The sequence below is a fragment of the Dermacentor silvarum genome, chromosome 8 (assembly GCF_013339745.2).
Source record: "Dermacentor silvarum isolate Dsil-2018 chromosome 8, BIME_Dsil_1.4, whole genome shotgun sequence".
Taxonomy (NCBI): Eukaryota; Metazoa; Arthropoda; class Arachnida; order Ixodida; family Ixodidae; genus Dermacentor; species Dermacentor silvarum.
The window spans coordinates 145,100,658-145,125,582 of record NC_051161.1 but is presented as its reverse complement, the minus strand read 5'-3'; the positions used below and the strand labels follow the sequence as shown (position 1 = coordinate 145,125,582).

The 24,925-nt window shown below is 44.9% G+C and overlaps 1 protein-coding gene across 1 annotated transcript in view; it reads left to right on the top strand.

Annotated features, from left to right (window-relative positions):
- The window catches only part of LOC125947735 (putative methyltransferase-like protein 7A), a 79,129-nt gene extending 60,387 nt beyond the window's left edge, over nt 1–18,742 (top strand). The window contains exons 4-5 of the mRNA XM_049672996.1: nt 17,435–17,528; nt 18,738–18,742. Of these exons, the coding sequence (XP_049528953.1) occupies nt 17,435–17,528; nt 18,738–18,742 (99 nt within the window). The remainder of the gene's footprint in view (nt 1–17,434; nt 17,529–18,737) is intronic.
- The last annotated feature ends 6,183 nt before the right edge of the window (nt 18,743–24,925 follow it).

Below are 24,925 nucleotides of genomic sequence, written 5' to 3'. Positions count from 1 at the left end.
ACAAATATTAGCATGAAGTCGAAAGCAATATTTTTTGTAACTTTTTTGGGCAGTAACTAGCGTATCTAATGTGATCCTCTGCAAAAGCTTATGGGCCAGAGACCGTGTTTTTTTTTAAATTTTTGACTGGTTCAGGATGTTCTCGTTTGAGTGCCTGGATAGCGGCTGTGAATTTTGGCTCAAGGTCATTTCAAGGTCACCGACAACGGGAGCCTAAAGCATTTAATGCTTAACCTTAACCGACTGTTGCCTACAGGCAACACTCGGTATTGAGTGCGAAGTTTCCTGCTAAGTGTATTCGGCTAACACGAAATTACAGCCAGCAAGCGTCATTTGTTGGTGTAGAGCAGGAACTCTGAGGAAGAAGAAGCAGTTTGGCACGCGACTGACGCTCTTTTGAAAGTAAGGTCAGAGGAGACAGGCTAATATGCAAGATACCCAGCTTCGTTGGTGTCCCACATCTGATGTAAAGTAAATTAAATGCACACCTATGGTTCACATATGATAAGAGCTGTCTATACTAATTAAATACGAAGCCTTAGGTGGCTTTGGGTGGAGGCCACTTCCATTTTCCTGCCTGGGGTGTTACACCTATTGCTGAAAAAAATTCCGCAAAATATTTTTTGTTGATTATGCGTATTCTTGATGCGTTTTGCAGATTTAGATAGCAAAAAAAAACAGTTCTTCTCGGTTTTTATATGCCTCGTCATTAAATGGTTAAAATCCCAGCAATGAACCCTGAGTTTAGGAGTTTAGGCAGCGCCCGCGCCCATAAGCGGGGCACTGAAAAATCTGAGAGGCGTTACGATTCGACGCGGGATTATGGGACGGCTGACAAGCCCAGCATTCCTGCGGGACTGTGCGTCAGGTACGCGAACCGGTCAAGTTCCTCTATTCTGGCAACTCAACTTCGCTGTCCATGGAAAAGACGTCTTCAGGAGCATACGCGTTTGTCAAGCATCTGTCATCTGGCGATGTTCGTAGTAGGGTGGTAGGGGGGCGGCCGAACCGAAGGTAAAAGTGTGAAAACCCAGTGGTCTCGTGATGAAACAAATTGTAAGCGAAAGTCACGAAGGGTAACGCGTTGTTCCAATCACTGTCGTCGTCAGAAACGTACATCGACAGAATTTCTCTAAACGTGCGATTGAGCCGCTCCGCGAGTCTGTTTGTCTGCGGGTGGAAAGCTTGTGCTCGGCAGAACAGGAACGAAGTAAGTCTACAATGACGCAGAACAGGAAGGTGCGGCCGCGATCAGTGAGCAGTTGACAGTTTGCACCGTGATTTAGGATGACATCATGTAAAAGGAAATCCGCCACCTCAGTTGCACAGCTGGTGGGCAAAGCTGACGTGAAAGCGTAACGGGTCACGTAGGCAGTCGTGACAATGACCCACTTATTGCCAGATTTCGACGTCAGAAAAGGCCTGAGAAGATCGAGACCGATGCGAGAGAAAGGTTCTGAGGACACATCGATAGAGTGAAGGCATCTAGCAAGCAGCACAGCAGGTTTTGTGCGGCGCTGGTATAGCGCACAGGCTGCAATGTAGTGGAGCACCGAGCGGTGTGCAGGTCTGGCCAGTAGAAGCGGCGCCGTACGAGGTCGTAGGTAGGCGAAACGCCGAGGTGGCCTGCAAAAGGAGCGTCATGGAAGTGATCAAGAACTGAGGTCCGGAGGTGGCGTGGCACAACGAGTAAATATTCTGGTCCTTTGGGGCGTAAGCTGCGATGGTACAGAAAATTGACGTGGAGTACGAACATATGCAGAGTGGGCTCCTATTGTCCACAATTAAGGCGATCGATGAGAACACGCAAGGAGTAATCACGCTGTTGTTCAGTGCGGATGTCACGCAGATCAGACGCAGACCAGGACGCAAGTGTCGGTGTCATGCGCATCATATTAAAAGTCGTCGACATTCATGGGCTGTCACATAACATCAAAAAGATTGCAGGCCGCTCGAAAGTTAAAGTTGTGTTTTCGGCACTACAAAAGCTCATTAAATTCTGCAATCAGAAGTACGGTCGTAATCAAAGAGGCTGCAATAAGCAGCACAAAGACCCTTTTGTTCACTGTACTACTAGTGTAGTCTACAGTATCCCGCTAACATGTGGCAAGCAATACATAGGGCAGACTGGGAGATGTTTAAATGAACGGTTGAAAGAGCACGCGCTAAACGTAAAGAAAACGGCACGTGATGGTTGGTTGGCGATGCACTGTAGTTCCTGTAATGTAGACCTCTTTTTGAAAAGTGTGCTGTTGTCCGCAGAAGTGACCATAGACTCACCCGTGAGATAATAGAAGCTCAAAAGATATCTGCATTAGGCTCAGCCTTTATCAGCACTCCTTCTGTAGACCTGTCCGATAAAGAGCTGTCCTTTCTTAGAAGGAACTCTGCGCATGTGCAGCGGTAATGCGGGACATAGTATAAACACATGTGGTGGTCAATAAACCTTGTTGGTAGTTTGCGCTCGTCTGTGTCTCATGTGCTCTTTTGTGTCTGTGTTTTTGCGCTTAAAACTATTTCCCAGTTTCCTTTGCCAATAAATGTAATGCGCTAGCTCAGCCGAAATTTGAAGTGAAGCACACGCCATGTCCTAAAACGGGCCCAGAAATTAAAGTACTCCGACTAATACGCCTCACTTAAATAAGCAATGCCATTCTGCACCGCATAAAATCTTAACACAAGCATGCACAGGCCGGCTTTCTCTTGTGCTATAAGCAGTGGTCTGCAGGGGTAACCAATAGCCTACTAAGAATTTGTAAATTTAAAACAAATGCATTCGGGGCTTGTTCGGACGCCAAATTGCCTGAAATTTAATTGTTACTTTGTTTGTAAGTTCTCTAAATAAACGTTTCTGGACAATTTTTTGCATTCAGGATTTTTTGTTTCAGTGCTACTACACCTAGTCACGCTTCAATCGTGGAGCACTGCATGATGTCTTTAGCAATAAGTTATTGCATGCTATTCATTCAAACCTTCGTGACCGATATAGATAGACCTTGCTTCATACTTATGTAAAATAAACGAAGGCGGGCTGACGCATGCACTTCCATAATTATGGATATGCATATCCTCGACCATAATACGCGCTTCTTCTCTTTTATGTCTGAACAAAACTCTATGCAGTCATAAAATTTACAATTGCGACAGGGCCACGGAATATTAGAAGGTGGGCCCCCACTTAACGACCTTTTACGCTAAATACTCTCTCATTGATAGAATGGCTTGTCTGTCGTACATAAAATCCAATGTAGCAGAAAAGAACTTCATATATTGCGCCATACCTGCATTCTTCGAACTTGTTAGTGTGTTGTTACACAACAACTGTCGGGCCTTCATTTGCTGCTCACCTGATCCTATTCTTTTACTACCTTAACATTTTGTTGTTTTAATCCTTCTTTTGATGCCTTTTTCAGTCACACTGTTGTATGCAGACACTTCCGATTTATTGATGTCGTTGTCCATCATATCCCGGTGCGCTAGTTAAGTCATAACCGAGCATTTTCTAGCCTTTGATGCTTTATCCCCTAAGGCATCTTATCAAGTGATTACGCTCCCATGTACTCCACTTTCGGCCAAGCATCATTTCATTAATTCTAAATGCTCACTGAAACACTTTGTACGAGAAAACATAAGGTAATATTTGCGCGGACTCTCGGAACTATTTTCTTATTTCTGCGTTGTAATTCCTAACTGCATGGCTTTGTCAATTTTGTATTTTTAATTCTCACGTTGTGAAATCTTATTGCAATTCACCTTTTTTGTAATTTAGTAAAGTATTAATAAAGGGCCACTAAAGAAAAAAATGGCTTGAAGTGTATAAGTAAATTACGGTTCTGCAATATCAAAAAAGAAACGGGGATAGAACTTAGCACCGCTACCTCTCTAAGTGTTGACAGCTTACTTAGATTGAGATACCCGGCCTGGTTGCTTAGTAGCTTTGGCATTGTGGCAACCACAGTTCGATCGAGTCGAAATGAAAAACTCCCGTCTGCCGTACATTTGGTGCACTTTAAAGACTCCCAAGTGGCCGAAATTAATCCGGAGTATCTCCATTAAGGCGTGCGCCATAATGAGATTGAAGCTTCGGTGAGTACAACAACGGAATATAGTTTGTTTCTTTTACAGCGTAGGCTGTTATATGGGCTCATTCCAATAGCTGTTTCTAGTCGCGATGTTGCCTCCACCGCCGCCCCGTAGTCGCTATCGCGGGAAATTCGAAAAAAGTACCCGCTCTCCGCCGGGATCGAGGCCAGGCTCGCTGCGTGGGAGTCGGATAATTTACCAATGAGCCACGCAAGCGCTTGCTATCAGGGAGAAGAAATATTCCCTTTGTACGCGCGCTGCGCCTCTGCGCTGGCGCGCCTAGGCAGACGCCCAGGCGCGGACGACCCAAGCCTCCGACAGTATGCTGGAGCCATTTAGTTAACGTGCCTGCAAGCGCCGCGTGCGACGAAATGCAATTCAAACGCGATGCCATTCAGAGGAGGCGCACAATCAAAGCTATCCCGATGTTAGATGAGCTCCACGTATTCTGGGTACCTCTTCGGTACACGTTATGGCGTCTCCACGCAAGGTACGAACCGCTGCTCAAGAAGCGAATCGTAGAGCTACGTGCGCGGCTACAACCAGGCATCATCCGGCTCAGCAGACTGTTGTGCAGAGAGCATTAAGACCGCGGCTCGACGTCGCCAGGCGGACAGTTCAGATCGTTTTCGTCAAAATCGAGGCGAAAACACTTTGCCGCGAAGACCTTGTTGTTCGTGGTGCCGAAATTGGAGCTACTCTTGCGCCGTTCAACCAGCTTACGCTGTGACTGTTCTGCGTGTGCCGCGAAGGCCTGTTACTTTATTGTTAGATTGTGATGACATTGACGTGTCGATGACTGCGCGCGTGTGTGTCATTGCACACTATCGCATATCGCATTGATGTTTCCATGCCTCGATTATCTTAAGTAACTTCGAAATTGAGAACAATGTGACGCGCTGGCGCATTCTCAATACACCTCTAGCTTTCAGTTAGGCACCTACAAAATGGATGAAATCAGCCTATAATGCTGTAAAGAAAAGTGGTAACATTCAGGATCGTCCCACGTTCTTAGACCAAGCGGTAATACATCCATTGGGAGGAAAGTCCGCCTTAGTTGCTATCACATTAGAAGCCCCATTATAGTGAGAAGAGCCTGGGAAAGCCAGGAAAGATGCAAAAACGAAAGATTGGTGGAAAGACAAGCTTGAGGTTCTCGCACAAGATCGCCGTGACGTCACGAATTTGGAGGGTGTCAGCTCGAACTTAGTTCCTTTTTTTAGGTAAAGCCAGACTACGTTGTGTTTCAAAAGAGCCATACACTCAATTGATCAAACTTCAGGAACTTTAGTGAGCTACAAAGACTCAAATACGAAAACAAATACTTTGAATATGTGACATCACATTCACCTACCGCTGCGGTTCCGGTGGTTCCGGTGGGAAACGGAGGAAATGAAACTTCGACACTCATTTTCTTTTCCAATAATGGACATATTACCGAAAAAAACGACAATAAATTTTTCAGCAACAGTCCAAACTCTTTTAGTGTTTCTCTGAGTGCTTCAGGTATACCTGCTGCCAAGTACAGTCCGATAAACTATTCAGGCTTGGATCGTCCTGCCGTGTTTATATTTGTACATGATGCAGACATAAAGATCATCATCATCATCATCAGCCTATATTTATTTCCACTGCAGGAGGAAGGCCTCTCCCTGTGATCTCCAATTACCCCTGTCTTGCATTTGCTGATTCCAACTTGCGCCTGCAAATTTCCTAACTTCATCACCTCACCGAGTTTTCTGCCGTCCTTGACAGCACTTCTCTTCTCTTGGTATCCATTCTGTAACTCTAATGGTCCACCGGTTATCAATCCTACGCATTACATGGCCAGTCCAGTCCCATTTTTTCCCCGCTTAATGTCAACTAGAATATCGACTATCCCTGCTTGTTCTATGATCCACGCCGCTATCTTCCTGGCTCCTAATGTTAGGCCTAACATTTTTCGTTCCATCACTCTTTGTGTGGTTCTTAAGTTGTTCTTGATCACCTTTGTTAACCTCCAAGTTTCTGCCCCATATGTAAGCACCGGTAAAATGCAATCATTGTGCACTTTTCTTTTCAACGACAGTGGTAAGCTCCCTGTCAGGATTTGGCAATGCCTGCGGTAAGCACTCCAACCCAATTTTATTCTTCTGTAAATTTCTTTCTCATGATCAGGGTCGCCTGTGAGTAATTGACCTAGATAAACGTACTGCTTTACAGACTCTAGAGGCTGACTGGCGATCCTGAATTCTTGTTTCCTTGCCAGGCTATTGAACATTATTTTGGTCTTCTGCATATTGATCTTCAACCCGACTCTTACACCTTATAGGTTGAGGTCCTCCATCATTTGTTATAATTCGTCCCCATTCTGGCTGAATTATTCTCTTGGTTGGCTGGAGTCAAGTGTTGCCCTGATTCTATTAGAAATTATCTTGGTGAATATTTTATACAATACTGAGAGCAAGCTAATGGGTATATAATTCTTCAATTCTTTAACGTCTGCCTTCTTATGGATGAGTATAATGTTGGCATTCTTCCAGCTTTCTGGTACACTTGAAGTCGTGAGGCATTGCGTATAAAGGGCCGCAAGCTTTTCAAGTGTGATATCTTTTCCATCTTTGATTAAATCGACTGATATTCCATCTTTTCCATCAGCTTTTCCCCTGTTCATGTCTTTCAATGTCCTTCTAACTTGATCGATAGTTATAGAAGGGACCTCTGTATCCTGTTCATCACTCCTTCGAATGAAAGTGTCTTGGCTGCTCTGGGTACTGTACAAGTCAGTTTAGAATTCTTCCGCTGCTTTTACTATGTCATCGACGAAATTGCTGATGATATTACCCTGCTTATCTTTCAGTGCAAGCATTTTGCCTTGTCCTATGCCAAGTTTTCTTCTCACCGATTTCATGCTGCGTCCATACTGCTTCCTCAGTCTTTACCACGTTATAATTTTGGATATCCCTTACTTTCTTCTTGTTGATCAGTTTAGACAGTTCAGCGAATTTTATCTGATCTCTCGAGTTTGAAACATTTATGTTTTGCCGTTTCTTTCTTAGGTCCTTTGTTACTTGGGAGAGCTTACCTACTGGTTGCCTTGGTGCCTTACCTCTAACTTCAATTGCTGCTTCTGAGATCAGCGTAGTCACGGTTTCATTCATTACCTCTATGTTTCGTCGTCTGCCTCTTCTAAAGCTGCATATTTGCTTGCGAGCACTAGCCTCAATTGGTCTGCTTTTACTCTTGCTGCGTCTAGGTTCGCATGTTTCTTCTTTACTAATTTTATTCTTTCTCTCTTCAAATTGAGAGAAATTCTAGGCCTCACTAACCTATGGTGATTGCACTTTACCCTACCGAACATTTCTACATCCTGCACTATGCTGGGATCGGCAGAGTATGAAATCTGTTTCATTCCTTGTATCTCCGTTAGGGCTTTTACAGGTCCACTTCCTGTTGCTGCGCTTCCTGAAGAATGTATTCATTATTCGGAGCCTATTCTTTTCCGCGAATTCTACCAACATCTCTCCTCTTGCATTCCTAGAATCGATGCCGTTGTTGCTAATTGCTTGCTCACCAACCTGCTTTTTCCCCACTTTTGCATTGACGTCGCCCATGACTGCCGTATACTGAGTTTGCACGTTTCTCATTGCTAACTCAACATCTTCATAAAACTGTTCTATTTCTTCATCATCGTCAGTGGAGTTTGGGGCATAGGCTTGTACTACCTGCACTCAGTACCTCCTATTCAGCTTTATTACAATGGCTGCTACCCTCTCATTAATGCTGTAGAATTAATTAATGCTACCCGCTATGTCCTTATGGACTAGAAATCCTACGCTGACTTCTCTCTTATATCGAAGACCTCTGTAGCAGAGGACGTGGCCATTAGTCAGCACTGTATAATCCTCAGCGGTTCTAACCTCACTAAGGGTAATAATATCCCAGGCAATACCTGATAATTTTTCAAATAGCCCTGCTAAGCTAACCTCACACCATAGGGCGCACGTGTTGAGCGTTTCCAGGTTCAGTTTCCAGTGGCGGCCTGTCCGGACCCAGAGATTCTTACCATCCTCTGCCGCGTCTCAGGTCTGACCGCCGCCTTGGTCAGGGGCTCCGCAGCCGCTGGGAAATGAGGGCCATGGGTTAATTGTATGAGACATGAGGGAGGTGGTCGCCAAATACTGCACCAGAGAGGCCAATTCCTGTTCTGATGAGGGAGTGACCTTATTGAAGCTTAGTGGGCCTTCATAATTTGGTTGCACCTGGATTAGTACAGCCGCACTAGCTCTCGGCAATATATTTCTTTTGCCGGTGTCAGGCGCCACTCCGTGCATGAGATGTAGAGGACTGGAGGAGGATTCAAACTTACACCTTCAGATTACAAGCCGGGTGTTTTACGTCTGATACGTGCGTGAAGAAGTTGGTGGCAACATCACTCGTTTTTTACTGGGGGACGGCGACGGCCTTACTAGTCTGTGACGTCACTCCGGAAGGTGACTGTGCCGCCAGGGACCATCAGTATTTCTACAGGACCATCGGCTGGCACCGTCCATTTGGCAGCAGCGGCAGCAGGCTTGCAACGTCGCTCACAATCACCCTTCTACTGATCGCAGATACCACCAGTGCCGATACGTGCGTGAAGAAGTTGGTGGCAACATGACTCGTTTTTTCCTGGGGGACGGCGACGGTCTTAATAGTCTGTGACGTCACTCCGGAAGGCGACTGTGCCGCCAGGGACCATCAGTATTTCCACAGGACCATCGACTGGCACCGTCCATTTGGCAGCAGCGGCAGCAGGCTTGCAACGTCGCTCACAATCATCCTTCTACTGATCGCAAGTCTGAAATTCTCTTGTAAACGCGATTTATTAGTGCATTAATTTTTCACTGTTGCTGCTGCTGCCATCAAAAGTGCACTGTGCTGTCCTTTGCCATGAGCTTATCCCGTACTGAAGTGGGCAAACTTGTGAAGGAGCTAAGTAATGACTTGACTGAAATGCGGCAGTCACTCGAGAGGGAACTGCGTAAAGAGCATCGCGAGATCAAGGCATCTCTTGATTTCATGAATAAAGTTTTTGAAAACATGGCAAACCAAATGAAAAAAGTTGAAACTGAAAACGCCGAACTGAAGGCAGCCAACAGCTCCCTCGCGAGTGAATGCGCGCTGCTAAGAGACAAAGTGACTGAGAACGAACTTAGAATCACCCGACTAGAACAATACTCTTGAAATAAGAACATCGAGATTAAGGGTGTTCCTACGACACAGAACAAAAAACTGGAGAGCGTGCTTGCAGCTATTGGCAATGCAGTGGACGAACCGGTATCAGAAAGTGACATTGAAGTTTGCCACCGTCTACCAACACGGGACGCCTCAAGACATAACATTGTTGTCCAGTTCCATAACCGATCAAAACGGAATGCCCTGCTTGAAAAGGCACGAAAAAAACGCGTAACCACTGCCGACATCGGACACCAGGATCGCCAGCCTATCTATATAAATGGGCATCTTTGCCCCACATTGAAAGTGCTACTTGGAAAAACAGTAGCCAAGAAAAATGAGAAGAACTGGCGTTTCTGCTGGAAGAAAGAAGGCAAAATCTTTGCAAGGAAAAATGAGTCGTCACGTGTGCTTCGCGTCACGAAGCTCAGTGACCTAGATAAGATAGAGTAAGCAAGCACGTGTAAATCATTTCAATAAGTGAACATGGAAAACCGCCTGTTGTCAGTTTCAGAAATTCGCAGGTTATCACGTAACAAATATTCATCCTCTGTACTGCATATTAACACCCAGTCCGCTAGAAATAACGAGCAAGAAATACAATGCTTATTATTGCGCATGGATTTTCAATTTGATATTCTGATGTTTACCGAGACATGGTACCGTGATGCTCCAGAAGTGCTGAAAATTCCAGGATATACTTCTTTCTTTCTAAACCGTAGCTTAAGAAAAGGAGGCGGTGTCATGCTGTTAGTAAAAAATAGTTCGAGTGTTGTTATTGTGGAAGAATTTTCCAAAATCACTTCAGATTATGAAGTGCTCACCGTCAGAAATGACGTTAAAGTGTACACCGTGATGTATCGTCCGCCCCACGCGAGTGTTTCGAATTTCTTTACATTTTTAGAGAGGTACTTTAGCTATTTCAATGATGATGGTGTCACTGTCATTCTGGGAGGTGACATAAACATCGACTGCTTGCAACAATCAAGAAATAATCAAGAATTTTGTAGAATCTTGGATGCGAACAATTATATTAACGCAATAAGTCTACCTACACGAGTACAACCAACTTCTTCGACACTACTAGACGTCTTGATTACCAATATTCCCTCCGAGCATCTCAGTGTCGGTGTTATCATTTCTCACGTGAGCGATCACTTACCGATTTATCTTCTATCGGAATATATGAAGCCCTCCAACACGTTACAGCACCCGTCTACCAAAACTTACAGGCAGATAAATTCTTACACTCTGGAACGTTTTCGCTCTCATTTGCGTCTCACCGACTGGATCAAAGTATTAGAAACTGTTGAACCAGAGAAAGCCTATATTGAGTTCATAAAAGTTTTCAAGGTGGTATATGACCAATGTTTTCCACGTAAATTACGAAAGCGAGCTCGGAAAGCCCGTAAACCATGGGTCACGTGGGAACACCTAAAGAGTATGAAAGAAAAAGACAAACTGTACCAAACTTTTATGAAAACAAGAGCTCTAACAGACCTGCTTGCCTTTAAGCGTTTCCGGAATAAACTCAACAAACAGCTCCGTGGAGCAAAGCAGACCTACCTCAGTAATCTTTTTTCTCCCGAGGTACTTAAAAGGCCACACCTTGTGTGGAAGCGTTTGAACAACGCGCTCCACGGTGACCCCCAAGAAAAATCCACTTTATCAATTAAAAGGCGACACATTAACAGATACACGATTAGCGAACTCTTTCAACGACTATTTCACATCATTAGTAAAAAGTAAGCACGATCCCAAATGAATCCAGTACTTAAGAACGCCAATACAGGAAAGTGCATTCTTGTTTCCCACTACCGTGCATGAAATTGTAAGTTCTGTCATGTCACTGAGAAACAGTATGTGTACCGACGTTGATGACTTACAGATACAACCTGTAAAATATGTTATCGATACTATCGCGCCAATTCTAGAGCATGTGATTAACCTAATGTTTGTTGTTGGTATTTTCCCTAAACAACTTCAGATGTCAAAAGTAACCGTTATATACAAGGGTGGTGATATCACTAATTTATCTAACTTTAGGCCTATTTCAATAATTTCCGTTTTTTCGAAATGCATTGAAAAATTGATATATCAACGCATGTCGAGTTTCACTACGAAGCATGACATTATTACGCCTTGCCAGTAGTGGCTTCCGGAAGGGTTGTTCAACTGAAACGGCTCTTCTGAGGAAAAAGGACTTTATCTTGCAGTCATTTGAAGATCATTATGTACACTAGGCATTTTCATTGACTACTCAAAAGCATTGACTCAATTAATCACCATTCCTTGTTTGAGAAATTGCAACATTATGGCTTTAGGGGTACTTTCCTAAAACTTATCACTTCTTACTTTCATCACCGTCGGCAGCAAGTCACTGTTAACGACTTTGTATCCGAATTCAAGCCAGTTACTGCTGGTGTGCCTCAAGGCAGTATTTTGCGCCCTTTACACTTCAACTTGTACATAAATGACATCGTAAATACTTGTGCTAACACTAAGTTTATCATTTACGCGGACGACACAAGTATTCTTATTACAGGCCATGACCCTTCAAAACTCATAGAAAAAGGCAACGCAGTACTAAGAAAAATCCACACACGGAGTGTTGCCAATTTATTGAACTTAAATGCGGCAAAGACAAATGCAGCATTATTTCGCCCTCAGAATAAAAGGCTGAATATCACCGACAACTTAAAATTAGGGTCATCAACTATAGAGCTTTCACGCGTAGCTAGAAGCCTTGGCGTCATTTTTGAAGAACACGTGACGTGGACAGATAAATTAAATGCAACCTTAAATAAACTTTCAAAAACTGTAGGCATCTTATGCAAATTTCGCTACATCCTGCCCCAGAACATAAAGTTGTTAATTTACAAATCGCTATTTTTGTCAAACCTATCGTACTGTTACTTTGTTTGGGGCACGACCACCAAAACTAACACTGAAAAACTACACAAACTTCAAAAGAAAGCACTTAGAAATATCGTTAATGCTGCATACGACGCACACACGGAACCAATTTTCAAGGCTCTCAATCTATTACCAGTGAATGAGGTTTACCGTTCAATGTTACGTAAACGCTATACATTGGCTACGAAAAACAACGACAGGTTTTTTACAGAATTGTCTGGGTTAAGACAAGCTGAGCATGTGCGCACCCTGAGTGTACGCACATGCTAACATAACTATGAAAACATAAACTATCCGCCGCATGAAAAGCTGAGCATGTGCGCACCCTGAGGGTACGCGAAGTCTGGAGGGTGCCTAGAATACGAACAAATTACGGCGCACAAATGTTAAAATACCAGTTACCTATGCTACTTAATAATTCAGACCTTCACATGTAACGTGCTCGCGTGTCTTGTTTGTATTTGTATAAAGATGGCATTATCAGTTCCTTTAGAATTTCCGACCTTACTAGCGCATTTATGACCGTTCAGTGAAAACTTATCTTCCTTATAATATACAGATTGGTTCCTTTGTACTTCTGTATTGTATAATCATGTGCCTTGTTTGACAAGCCCGGGGGTACAGACCCTGTCAAGCCTGATAAATGGCTTTTTGTCTGTACCCACCAAGTGTCATTGATTTCCATTGATGCTGAAATAAAATGATTGATTGATTGATATAATAATAACATAGTTATTAGTAATATTATTCTGTGTTAATAGGTTGTCCAGGGACAGTAGTTTGTATCAATATTCGTTCTTCCATATCTAGAACTTCCACTCGTCGTGCCGAGCGGTCAATACCAGGAAAATTGTCGTCCGACCTCGCGAGAACGACTGGCGAAACGCACAAAGGGCGGAACATGAAGTGCAATGAAATACCACATCAGTTTTTCTTTCCAGAAAACGAGCTGGGCTCAAATAATGGCTTTGTTCCCTTGAATTTTGTTTACTGCACATAATTTTTAAAATAGTTCGTCTTACGTTATTTTTTGCAATTTGCTCTGTTGGTGCAGAGGACAAGCAGCGAGTACAAAACAGCCTCCATCGCTTTTATGTGACCGACAAGATTTCCCGCAGAGGCCGAGATTACACAGCTTTTGAAGTCTGGACTGCAGTGTAGAGCGCCTTCATGCCAAGCCCCATGCCTGTAAAGGTGACGGATCTTGCGTCAGAGTTTACACGGAACGACAAATCCCTTCTGGTACTATAAAGAAAGCGAACGCAACGACCGCTGGAAATACTCTACAAACACAAACAAATTAGCAGAATTGAATATTGTGAAAAAAAAACTTCTTGATGGGAATCATGTCGCCTTCAACGCAACCGATCGCCCCCGTCGAGCAAAAGTGGTCTCGCCTCATACTGAACTACGCCTTGCACATCATAATTGGTATAGCTGGTATTTTAATCATGCCCCTCTTGATCGTGAGCCACCGTTTCCAGGAAAACTTCTTCGCTTTCATCTACGTGATCATGCAGCGTTTCATGAATGAAGAAGTGGCCACGATTCGACAAGCCGTCTTGTCCCACCTCAACGAGATGTCTCCGCAAAAACGATCGTCGAGTGTCCGCGATTCACTGCGCGTCCTGGAAGTCGGAGCAGCCTACGGACCAAATCTCGAGTTCATCCAGCGACCCGTCGAGTACTGGACAGTGGAGCCCAACAGGAGCTTCGAGGATTCCTTTATGCGAAACCTTCAGAGAAACTCGAACGTTTGTATTTTCCTTTCTATCTTTCAGAAGCATCATACGTTTTACAGATTTACGACGTCATTTTTAACTCCGTCGCTGCAATACAAGCTTTGCCCTCGAATACAAAAGTTTGCGGTTACATTAGACTGAGCGCCCTATATATCTGGCGAATATTTAGGTAGTGTCTCTGCTATCTCACTTTCACCATTTGTCGACGTAAGACTCGCGTTTTTTTACGTTTGTACGACTGTATAAATGTAGCTATGCCTGGCATCAGTATTATGTCGAGAATAACAGTGGAAAAGCGATCTTGCTTAAAGTGATGCCCTTCAAATGGAACACTGCTTCATGGCATAGGGCAGTTCACTATTCATCGCTCCACGTCACGAAATTCGGAAGCAGTGATCCCAAACCGCCGGCGCATATGCCGGTCAGGAAGGTGCAGTGATGGCACGCCCCACAATCACCTTGTGTCTGCGAAAGCTGCATGCATGCCGCATGACTATCCTTCGCTCTTTCACTCTGCGCTTTCCGACATTCCGCACGGGACATTATGACTGTCGCTTCTGTTAGAACGCTCAGGGCCCTAATCCCCTTCTCTCCCCTACTATCCCATTGGCTGAAGCTCTCGACAGAGCGATGACAATGCGGCTTTGACAACTATTACTAATAACTATGTGCTAGAAATTGTGCTATGCGGAGTAGCGTAACTCTTCGTGTACGCTTTAGTGCGAGGGTGCTCTTGTTCTAGCTTAAGATTTTCTATAGATATTTTGAAAATGCCTACTGCTTCGTGTATCTGAAATTCTACAAAAACAGGAATCTTGGAAGAAGGTGTTCTTTCAGTTGCTTTAAGAATGCGTCGTGCTTTCTGCAAGCGCAGGAGCACTTGAGCGAAACAAGCGTCCTTGTTCTCAGGTGGAGATGAAGCAATTGATCACCGGACACGGGGAGGACATGCATATGTTGCCAGACGGCTACTTCGACGCAGTTGTCCTCTTTTTCGTACTCTGCTCCGCAAAGGACGGATCGAAGCTCCTGGGCGAATGCAAGCGTGTATTAAAGAAGGTGAGTATTTCATAAATTTAGGCATTGCGAAGACAAATGAATTCATGCTTTCAAGGCTTCGGACGAACCGCTCACTGGACTCTTGGACATCGTTGCCTTTTACTTGCAGCGGTGTATGGGGGACTAGCTTCACGTGCTCCCAGCAAATAGGCTTCTTGGAAAACGTTATCTGTTCTAAGTGATATTGTGGCTGCCTTATGAGTAGCAAAAATAGCTCATTCGAGGCACGAAAAAAAAAGCAGACTGATGACGACTGCTTTATACTATGTGTAGTCAAAAAATGGCCTTTAAAACGTATTCATTGAACATCTGAGACATGTACGGAAATATCATTTTCCAATAATCAATCATATTTATTTTCTCCACTTCGACAGACCTGGTAGTGGTGGATACCAGCTGCCATTCGGCACCATGAATAGACCGCTGCCCCATTACAATGGTTCGCAGCAGAACAGACATAATTAGTTGACACATCAAAATAAACATATAATTAGAGATTCCATCGTTAGCAACAAGCCAATGGATATAATCACACAATGCTGAACGTATGGATAAGATCAAATTGTTTCGCAATAGCATGGACGTGAATACGAAAAAATGAAGTTTATTTTGAGATTATTTTGAGCAAGGGTGGTCACTGTGCTACATAATACCGTATTAACCATTGCTGAGTAAACAGCAATAAAAATGACACCACAACAAAAACGCAGTTCTGACGTAAAAATATAACTTCTTCGAAAGTTGTGCAATTTCTGCGAGTCTGAAGGGGTCATGTGGTCGTCCTTGCTTCTGAGAGGTCATGGAAGCCTCTATACCTTGAGGGAGACAAGCGCAGTTGAACATTTATTTGCTTACTCGAGCTCCAATTGTCTTTCCATGAGACAACTTTCATTGTTCATAGGACGAATAACCTATAACTGCTGTAAACTTCTTAATTACTCAGATATATTGGGCGTTTTTATGTGTACAATCATTGCATTCTACCGGTGCTAACATATGGGGCAGAAACTTGGAGGTTAACAAAGAAGCTCGAGAACAAGTTAAGGACCGCACAAAGAGCGATGGAAAGAAAGATCTTAGAACTAACGTTAAGAGACAGGAAGAGAGCGGTGTGGATCAGAGATCAAACGGGGATAGCCGATATTCTAGTTGACATTAAACGAAAGAAATGGAGCTGGGCAGGCCATGTAATGCGTAGGATGGATAACCGGTGGACCATTAGGGTTACAGAATGGATACCAAGAGACGGGAAGCGCAGTCGAGGTCGGCAGGAAACCAGATGGGATGATGAAGTTAGGAAATTTGCAGGCGCAAGTTGGAATACGCTAGCGCAAGGCAGGGGTAATTGGAGATCGCAGGGAGAGGCCTTCGTCCTGCAGTGGACATAAAATATAGGTTGATGATGATGATGATGATTGGGCGTTTTTATAGCTGCATCAAATTGGTAAACATTTCCTGCCGCAAATAGCGCAGTCCTAATCCTTGATCTAAATTATTCGATGAGGGGCCCATTACTTCTACGAGAACTCAAAATACCTTATTGAATAATTAATATAATCGCACCATAGTTTTGTAAGGATTCACTTTATGGCACATAATTCAATCTACGAATTGTAACTAATGAGTTCGCAAGACGTATCGACCTAAAAAAATTATGCCGATTGCACCAGTTTCGAGATATGCGCCGTCATACTTGTGCTAATCCAATGTTGTTGCCCTTACTTTTTTATGAATCCTTATTTCATGCATTGCATCACGAAGTAAATGGTACGCCGTGGCATTTCGTCAGACACATTGAAAATTATTATCTCTAAACTGGTGTAGTCTTGAGAATTCTTTTCAATTGCATATGCGTTGTGTACTCACCGTCTGCAATTCGTAGGCTGAAATGTGTACCGTGAAGTAATTAATTTTAAAAAAATAGTTAGTGTAGGTATGTTATTTATTCAATTAGGCACTTTCGTTTCTCAAAAAACTAATGGCCCCCACATGAAGTAATTTAGCTGAAGGTTTAGAATTTCCTATCGGTCACAGGCAGTTTTTAAAATTTGGTTCAACTGAAAAAAATAACACCTAGTATTCGTTTTTTTCAAGTAAGAACAAAGATTTTGAACGGCAGCTTCTACGACTCTGAACTTGTTACATTCGTTTTTAGCATTATACCAGTACAGACTGTGTCCTAGAAGCTACAAAAACAAGTGTGCAAATGAGCTAGGACTATACACTGCCAATGCGTCAAATGATTGCCTCCGAAACGTTTTGAATATAAGCTAACATAATTTAGAGCACGCCTTTCAATGGTCATTTCTTGGGCGCATAGACTCCTCTTATTCTGGTTCTTAATAAGTTCAACAACAGCTTCGGAGTTTAGCTTTTCCCTTCTTCGGGAAGCAAGTGTTCATGCTAGGATATGCTTTTTTCTTCTGTACTACTTCTAGGGTGGTCGCCTTCTCTTTGCTGAGCACGTCGGCTACAAGAAAGGCACCTTCTCAAGGTTTATACAAGATACCCTGACCCCACTGAGCAAGAAATGTGCGTGCGGTTGTCACATGAATCGCGAAAGCGGTGCTGTGCTGGAAAACGCCGGTTTCACTAGTATAGAGATAAATTCGATTCAGCTCAACGTGCCTGTACTGCTTAGAAATAACATCTATGGCATCGCGACAGCTTGAAACATCTGTAATAAAGCAATTTTCGGGTGCTCAATATGCCATGACACATAACACGTACGCAATCAGCGTGATTAGCCTCCCCAAGATCATCAACAACAATGACAACAACAAATTTACGCCCCGAGCAACACCAATAAGGACGGCCTGTTCTGTCCGCGCCCTCAACTCGGCGGAGGCAAGAGGCGGCCATTGCCCTCGCTGCAGCGGCCGGATTTACAACTATAATCAGCGACTCAAAGACCGCAATATCCAATTTCGCACGTGGAATCGTGTCCCCAGCCACGCTACGAATACTGCATCCCCTACTCTCCCCCAAACAAAAAGATAGAGAAGAAGAACCCATCCCAAATAAATTATGGGTCCCGGCTTACTCAGGGAAACCGGGGAACGAGGTGGCAAACCATTGTGCTCGAGGATTCGTCAGCCCAGCGGCTGGTCCCTTCTCTGACCCAGGGGACCTGGTCAGCGAGCCACTGACCAGATACCACGATATTGCCCAATACTACCGCATCGCAAGACGGACAAAACCCCCACCTCATCCCAAGCTCACCAAGGGAGAAGTCACCTGGCGCCGACTCGAAACGCACTCGTTTCCCAACCCACAAATATACGCACACTTGTACCTTGACTTGACAGAGCCACACTGCTCATTATGCGCGTCCACAGCCTCCTTAAATCCTAATCTCTGCGACAGCAGAGAAGATCCCCCCCCCCCCCCTCACCAGATCTCCTGGCCGCTCCCTCGCCTGAAGCGTGGGAAGCGATAGTTATGAACCCGAACCTGGAGGTTCAGCTTCGGGCCATCCAGAGAGCCGAGGAGGTGGCTGTAAGGCATCACCTAGTAGCCACCCCTCACTAAGCAAAATTACCAAAATAACGTTGTTGCCTCCTCCTCGGGTGACGGCATCCTCGTTACATGACACAAATTTTCAATAATGTTGCAGCCTTCTGCCTCAATTTTCTTTGCGCATGAAGTTCACTGGTGTACATGAAGTAAATCAGTATTGTACTATTGTAAAGGACTTGATATACGAAATGAATGTGTAGTGTATTCTTCCATGTTTTTCAGACTAGCTGGCTGGACAAAATAAAATAGCACAGGATATTGCTGAATGACCTTCGTTCTTCTGTCAATTCGCGCTTCGAGGCTGTTGAGTTGCGTCTTAATTAACGCTCTTGAGTCATCGAGTACTGCGTCTAGTGTGCCCAAAAATGATGGATGAATTAAAAAGCACTGTTGGTTCTCTTAAAGTACCCGTAAACCACCCAGAGGTCGAAATTTAGTTGTGGTGTTGCAGTTGTGCACGAGTCTACAACGAACACGTAGCCCAGAGAATTTTTCGAAATGGTGCCGTAATGGCGGAGTTACACGCAGTTTGATTATCGAAACACGGCCCTCGCTCTTTCCTTCGCTACTCTCCTCGTCGGCTGGTCTCTCCTCCTCGCCATGTACTCCTCCAAATGTCACGTGACATTCCTCGTCGCCAACGCGCTTCTCAAAACACTGTGCACTTCCGGTTAAGGCACGTCCGCGCTGGCGGCAAATATACCGACGGCGAACCGACCTCCAGTGCCGTAGAACGTCTGCCGCGCGAGAGATGTCCAAAGTATACGGCAGTTCGACCGGCGCACCGCCCGCTGCACGATCGAGGGGCCAATCGACGGGCCAATCGACGACGCGCGAAGCTGCGCGCCTCCCCCGCCAGCGACGAAAACATCGGCTGCAGCTTCTGTTCCAAGCAAAATTATTTCCGCTAGATAAAGCGATCGATGCATTAATTGTACATTTTATGAAAAACAATATCCGCTGTCAAACGTTCAACATGAGCGAGAGCTCCGATATTTGTCGAGCTCAGCTGCAGCGCACGGCTACCGACGGGGGACGACCGGCTCGGCTGTGCTCGCATCGCAGCGGACGGCGCTCCTAATTTCAGCGTGTATTTCTTCATTGTGTACTGTTATTGCGAAGAGTGACAACAACGATAAGAAAATAGTGCGGCTCGTGAGCGTCGGTAATTCATTCCGAAGCACCGTCCCCTTTAGCTTTGAAGGGAACCGGAAAAGGCCTAGCGACAATATCGGTGCATTCGAGCGATCAGCCGCGGTGAGGCTGCCGCACAAATGAGACTCGGTCTCATCCTCTCTACGGCGAGGAAATCTCGCCGTTCGCGAGCCTAACCGCTGTCGAACGGCGGCCTGCGAATGCAAACGGCGTGCGGCGAGTTACCGTGCCGGTAACGTGGACGGGCCTTAGCCGCGACTCAGCGCTTCTCTGCTAGCCGCAGTTGCTTCCGTGCCGGCCCGTGCTCATGCGAAGCGTGCCGCCATGAACCCTGTGTAGCGCGCACGTCTGAAAGGCCAACATTGTCGCACTCTGTTCGCATAGCTAATCAGACCGCTAAGCACCCCTGTGTTGGAACGCGAGCGATTTGGCACTTGCGTTGCGTTCTGTATAATTACCGATTCGCAAGGGCATACAAGCGAGCAACACGGCGAGGAAGAGCAGGGAGTGCGCGTACTTGCTAGCAGACTGACCCGAAGTCGTAGGTCATTGCTCGACCAATCGACATCGTCGACCCGGTTGACATCACCAGACGCACCCCGGTGACATTGTGACGACCGCTGGGGATACCGGGAAGGCCAGGAGAGGAGGACGGCGGCGAGGCCCCTCTTCAGTTATACTATGATTACTATGTATTCTTTTGACTGTCTCTGGAATCTCTGTCTTCCTTCCATGGAACTGTCTCCTCTTCTCATATGCTTGCCTAAGTGTATCAAGTTCCAAAGATCGAGCAGCATAGACGCGGTTCATTTCGTCCTCAATTAGTTTGAGGCCTTGCTCCTTACTGAGTTTTTTTTTCTCTCGAACGGTAGCTAATATGCTGTCCCAATCCATCTCCAGACCACCAAAAATATGTGACAGGGCCGGTTATCACCAGAAGGGCCGGAAATGCTGGAATATCCTGGCAGGTTCGCCAAATTGTCACGAATTACGGTAGACTAAAGACAGACAGGGACAAGTCGCTCGTTTAATACAGACATTTGTAATTAAAAAAAACGACAAAGAAAACAGCTCAAAACAAACAATTTACAGCACAGGTTAATTCTACAAGTTCCCCAAAGTTGTCACCTATCTTCAATTGTTAAGTCCGAAATATTTACATTGCGTCCCCCGGCGTAGCCACGTCACCTCGTCGTCGCGGCTTCCGACGACACGTCGTTGGGCCCGCCGATGCGTCGTGGACTCGGCGTCGCTGTGTCCGACGTTCGGTCCACTGTTGAGCTGGTCGGGAGGTCAGGTAGGTGGGGTGACCGAGGCGCCTGGATCGCCCGATCAACTCCGCTAGGCTGCGGATCGTATCCGCAGGGAATCCGAGAAGCGGCGCCGTCAGCCTGTAGCTGCGGCTTCAGGTGGGGCGTTCGCTCAGCTCGCGGGTTGTGGCCGCGGCAGCTGAAGAACAGCTTCCATTGCATAGCCGCCGTCTCCGCGATCCACCTTTCCTGTTCGGCCTCCAGCTTCTTCTGCCCCTCGTCGTCCCAGAGCGTAGCTGAGCTGCTCTCTTCGGCTACGTGTCTCTTCTCTCGTTGACCGCGTAGCTGCGCGGTCACTTTTGCGCTTCTTCTGCTTTCATATTGTATTCTTATTCAGACGCTCTTATTTTCTAGCTTCTTTCTTTTTTTATTTCTGCCACCGACTCATCGTGTCTTCTTGTTCTCTTTTTATCTTCTGCTTTTTCTTCTTTTTTCTTTCTTCCTTTATTGGCTCATGACAAATATAGAATCAAATCTATTATATATGCATGAATTAAAGTACAATGCGTAAATCGGGATATTTCTGCCGTTTGGTTTTAAAAGTTGTTGTGGTTGCCCTGGTAAAAAGCAACTTCAGAGAGAGAGGCACTCACTCAAATTCCTTTCATTTCTCAGGACACCTGCATTGTATCAGCATACCTCAGCTTATTCTGAAATATTGTGTTCACTTTGGTCTACGCCTGGATTCCTTTCAGCAAAGATGCATCCCTACCGCACCATATTTTGACTGCACTCGAGTGCACGCATGCAGCCGACAATGCGCGCTTTCAGAAGTGAAGGGGAGGAGGTATGGTCTCCCTTTCCCCCGACCCTAGTAAATACACCTATGCAAGTGGTACAAGCTCAAACTTACTATGAGGAGGTCTGTGCAGCGGTAGCCTCGTTTGCAATGCTGGCTCGCAGGGCATGAAAGCGTCGCGCAGGTGGCTCGCACCGACAGAACCTGTTATGCGTTGGGGCATGAAAGGCGATGCTCACTTCTGTTCAAAGACGGAATACGTAATAAAGGCCCGTTAATTATATAATTGCTACGCCGAAAGAAAAGTTCGCCTCAGCTGGATTTGCCAATGTGCTGCCAAGCGTCCACATCATCAGCATATGCTATGTCCACTGCATGGCCAAGGCCTTTCCAATATTTTAGAATTTACCCCTTTTTGGGCGAGCTGATTTCATTTTATGCCTGCCGACAGCGACCAAATCAAAAGTGAATGGAGGAGGGGGAGCTCAGCCCCCCTCTTTTGATACTGGAGGGGCAAGTGCCCCCCCCCCCCCCCATCCCCTGGTAAATACGCCTATGGGCACCTGGATGCCCCACCACAAGACACGGAATGTCCACGCTGCAGCCCTTTGTGGCCACTTATATGCAGCACAAGGAACTCGTCCGCCTAGGGCACAAAGTGCAACGTATCACTGAGACTAATTGAATAATATTGTAACGTCGAACAGTGCGTTCCGGCACGACGCTCTCAGCCAAACGACACAATCATCTGACGTTCTATCCTTTTTCGCCCTCTATTCTCTACACTGGATCTAACATGCCAGTCAGTTCGTCCATTTCAAAGCACGCCACTTGACCAGCTACAACATTTTCCGACTCGCAAGTGAATCTGCTTAATAAATCCCGACTCATTGTTGTAAACATTGCAAGAAACACTCACAAAAGTAGGGAGGTTTATCCAAGGATGAAAAGCTGTATTGCTGCACAAAGCAGAGAAGGGATTTCATTCGTGGCTTTGTGCTATACTTACTAACTCAAAGCCCCAATATTATTTTATTGATGATACTGCCTCTAAATACTTTACTAAATGTGTTTTAAAGAAGCAAAGGCATATAAAGACAGATCCCAACCACACAATAAAGTACATCGAACTTTAGAAGTGGTATAGATGCGAATATGTTGAACTAGATTTTTCAGTCTCGCAAAGAATCCTGTTCACACATCTATGAGAGGATATGAGCAGCAAAGTGTATAAGAGGGCATGCCCACCTATCTCATGTATGAGACTGTGCCCAACATTGCCTTGTATGTCCTTCAACCAGCGCGTATTCCCAGTCTTCATTTTCTGAGAAGACTGGTGCCACAGTAGTTAGTTTGTTTTCAAGTTCTCTTATCTTCGATCCAAACCGAATTTACACGTCAATGCATAGCTGCAACACTGAAATTTGGAAAATTAGGATGAATAACTGTTCACAAAATGGGCTTCAAATAATAAATATTGTTTGACATCGTAAAAATAAGCTGCACAGATGAGAACACTATCAATAATTAAGTGCAGTGGCTCATTCGCTGAGAACTACTTGGGACTGTTCACCATTAATACTACTATCGTGTTTATTGGCCGATATTTAATGAGTATATATTCTAAACTTGATTTAAAATTTTCGAGATGACATTCTTGCACAGTTCAAACAAACTCCAGATAGACTACGACATACGTTAAGAGTTTAATGAAAGCTGCTAACCTATTTGTTTCTCTTTTTTATTTACGCTCACATGCTTTAATACCTGCTACGTTTCCTCTTCTGCCAACTTAACTGAAAGTTTTAACTTATGTCAATAACATTTGCATAATGATTGCATCCTGTGTGGCATTTCGCGAAATATGCACTACAACCTGCAATCACTTTTCGTAAAAGAAACAACTCTGCAGCGGCTTGTATGATATTCGGCCCATAAAGTAACATTAGTAACAACAGACTATAAGTTGAACAGTCGTGCATAAGCTCTCGTTTAAGCCAGGAATTTGCCTGCGCTAGGCAAGTCCCCATACGAAATCTTGGCTTTGTAGCTAAAACACTCCCATCTTACATGCACCTGATTTTCTTCATCTATATAAACACGTTTTGTCTTCAGACAACGTTAAAATATTAGTAACGGTAACTTACTATTTCCTCTACTAAAAAGTACTGTAGGAGAGAGTCCATTTGTCTATTGCGGCGGTCTGGAAGCGTCACCGTGAGCATGATTCTTATTCTTTCCATATCAAGTGATGCACCCGTCATAATTAAGGAGCTTAGGGCCTGGAAAGAATTTGATTATTTGCATAAATGGCAGCGCCCCTCTCTAGACAGAATGTGTACAGAGAAATAGCCCGCAACACGGATTGTAGGCGGGCCTATTTGGTACGTATCTGAGCGTGAAACAGCGCAAAACGGGACAACAAAAGAGAACACAAAGAAACAGCACCATGTACCTGAGTTCTCATGTTGTCCCGTTGTTTCGCACGGTTTCATGCTCAAAGAAACAGACTTGGCATGATGTTGCTTCTAATGTTTATTAAAGACGTTAAGGAACAAACCTGTAGTTCAGAAGCAACGTTCTATTTGTAATAGTTGCGTAGGGTGCCGGTGACACAAATAAATCTGCACGTTTTCTTGCCCGGTGCTTCCGGGCCTTCCATGCAACTGACAGCCTCCTTATGAACGCACTCTACAAAAGACGACATTCAACATGTACAAATGCCCGATCCCTCAAAGAATGGCAAGGAATATAGAAGCAAATGTGCCGACGCCTCGCGCGGCGAGTGGCCGTGACGTTAACGTGGACGGGCCTCTTAAAGCTTGCTTTTTGAGCGTGGCAGAAACACCGATGCGTTCCCTCGATAATCGCTGCTTAAACCTTTGCTTTCTTTTTTTCCACTTCCCTCTCCTCTAATGAAAGAAATGCTGCAGCCTAGTTATATACTGAACACAGACAAACCAGCACAATGCAATAACACTTACCAAGTTCGTCTATTCTCTTATGCGATTCATCCAAGGCTGCAGGTCACAGTATTCGCAGCGAATCTTTGTCGAAATGAGGACACTGTAACGCTCACAGTCGCAAAATGAATCATTGCAGCGGCCACACGCTATCTCAAACAAGTCCCGGCTCGTCACTGCCATTGCCACTGACTAAATTGGCGCGAAACCAGCAGCAAAACACACATTCACAGCAAACGCCTC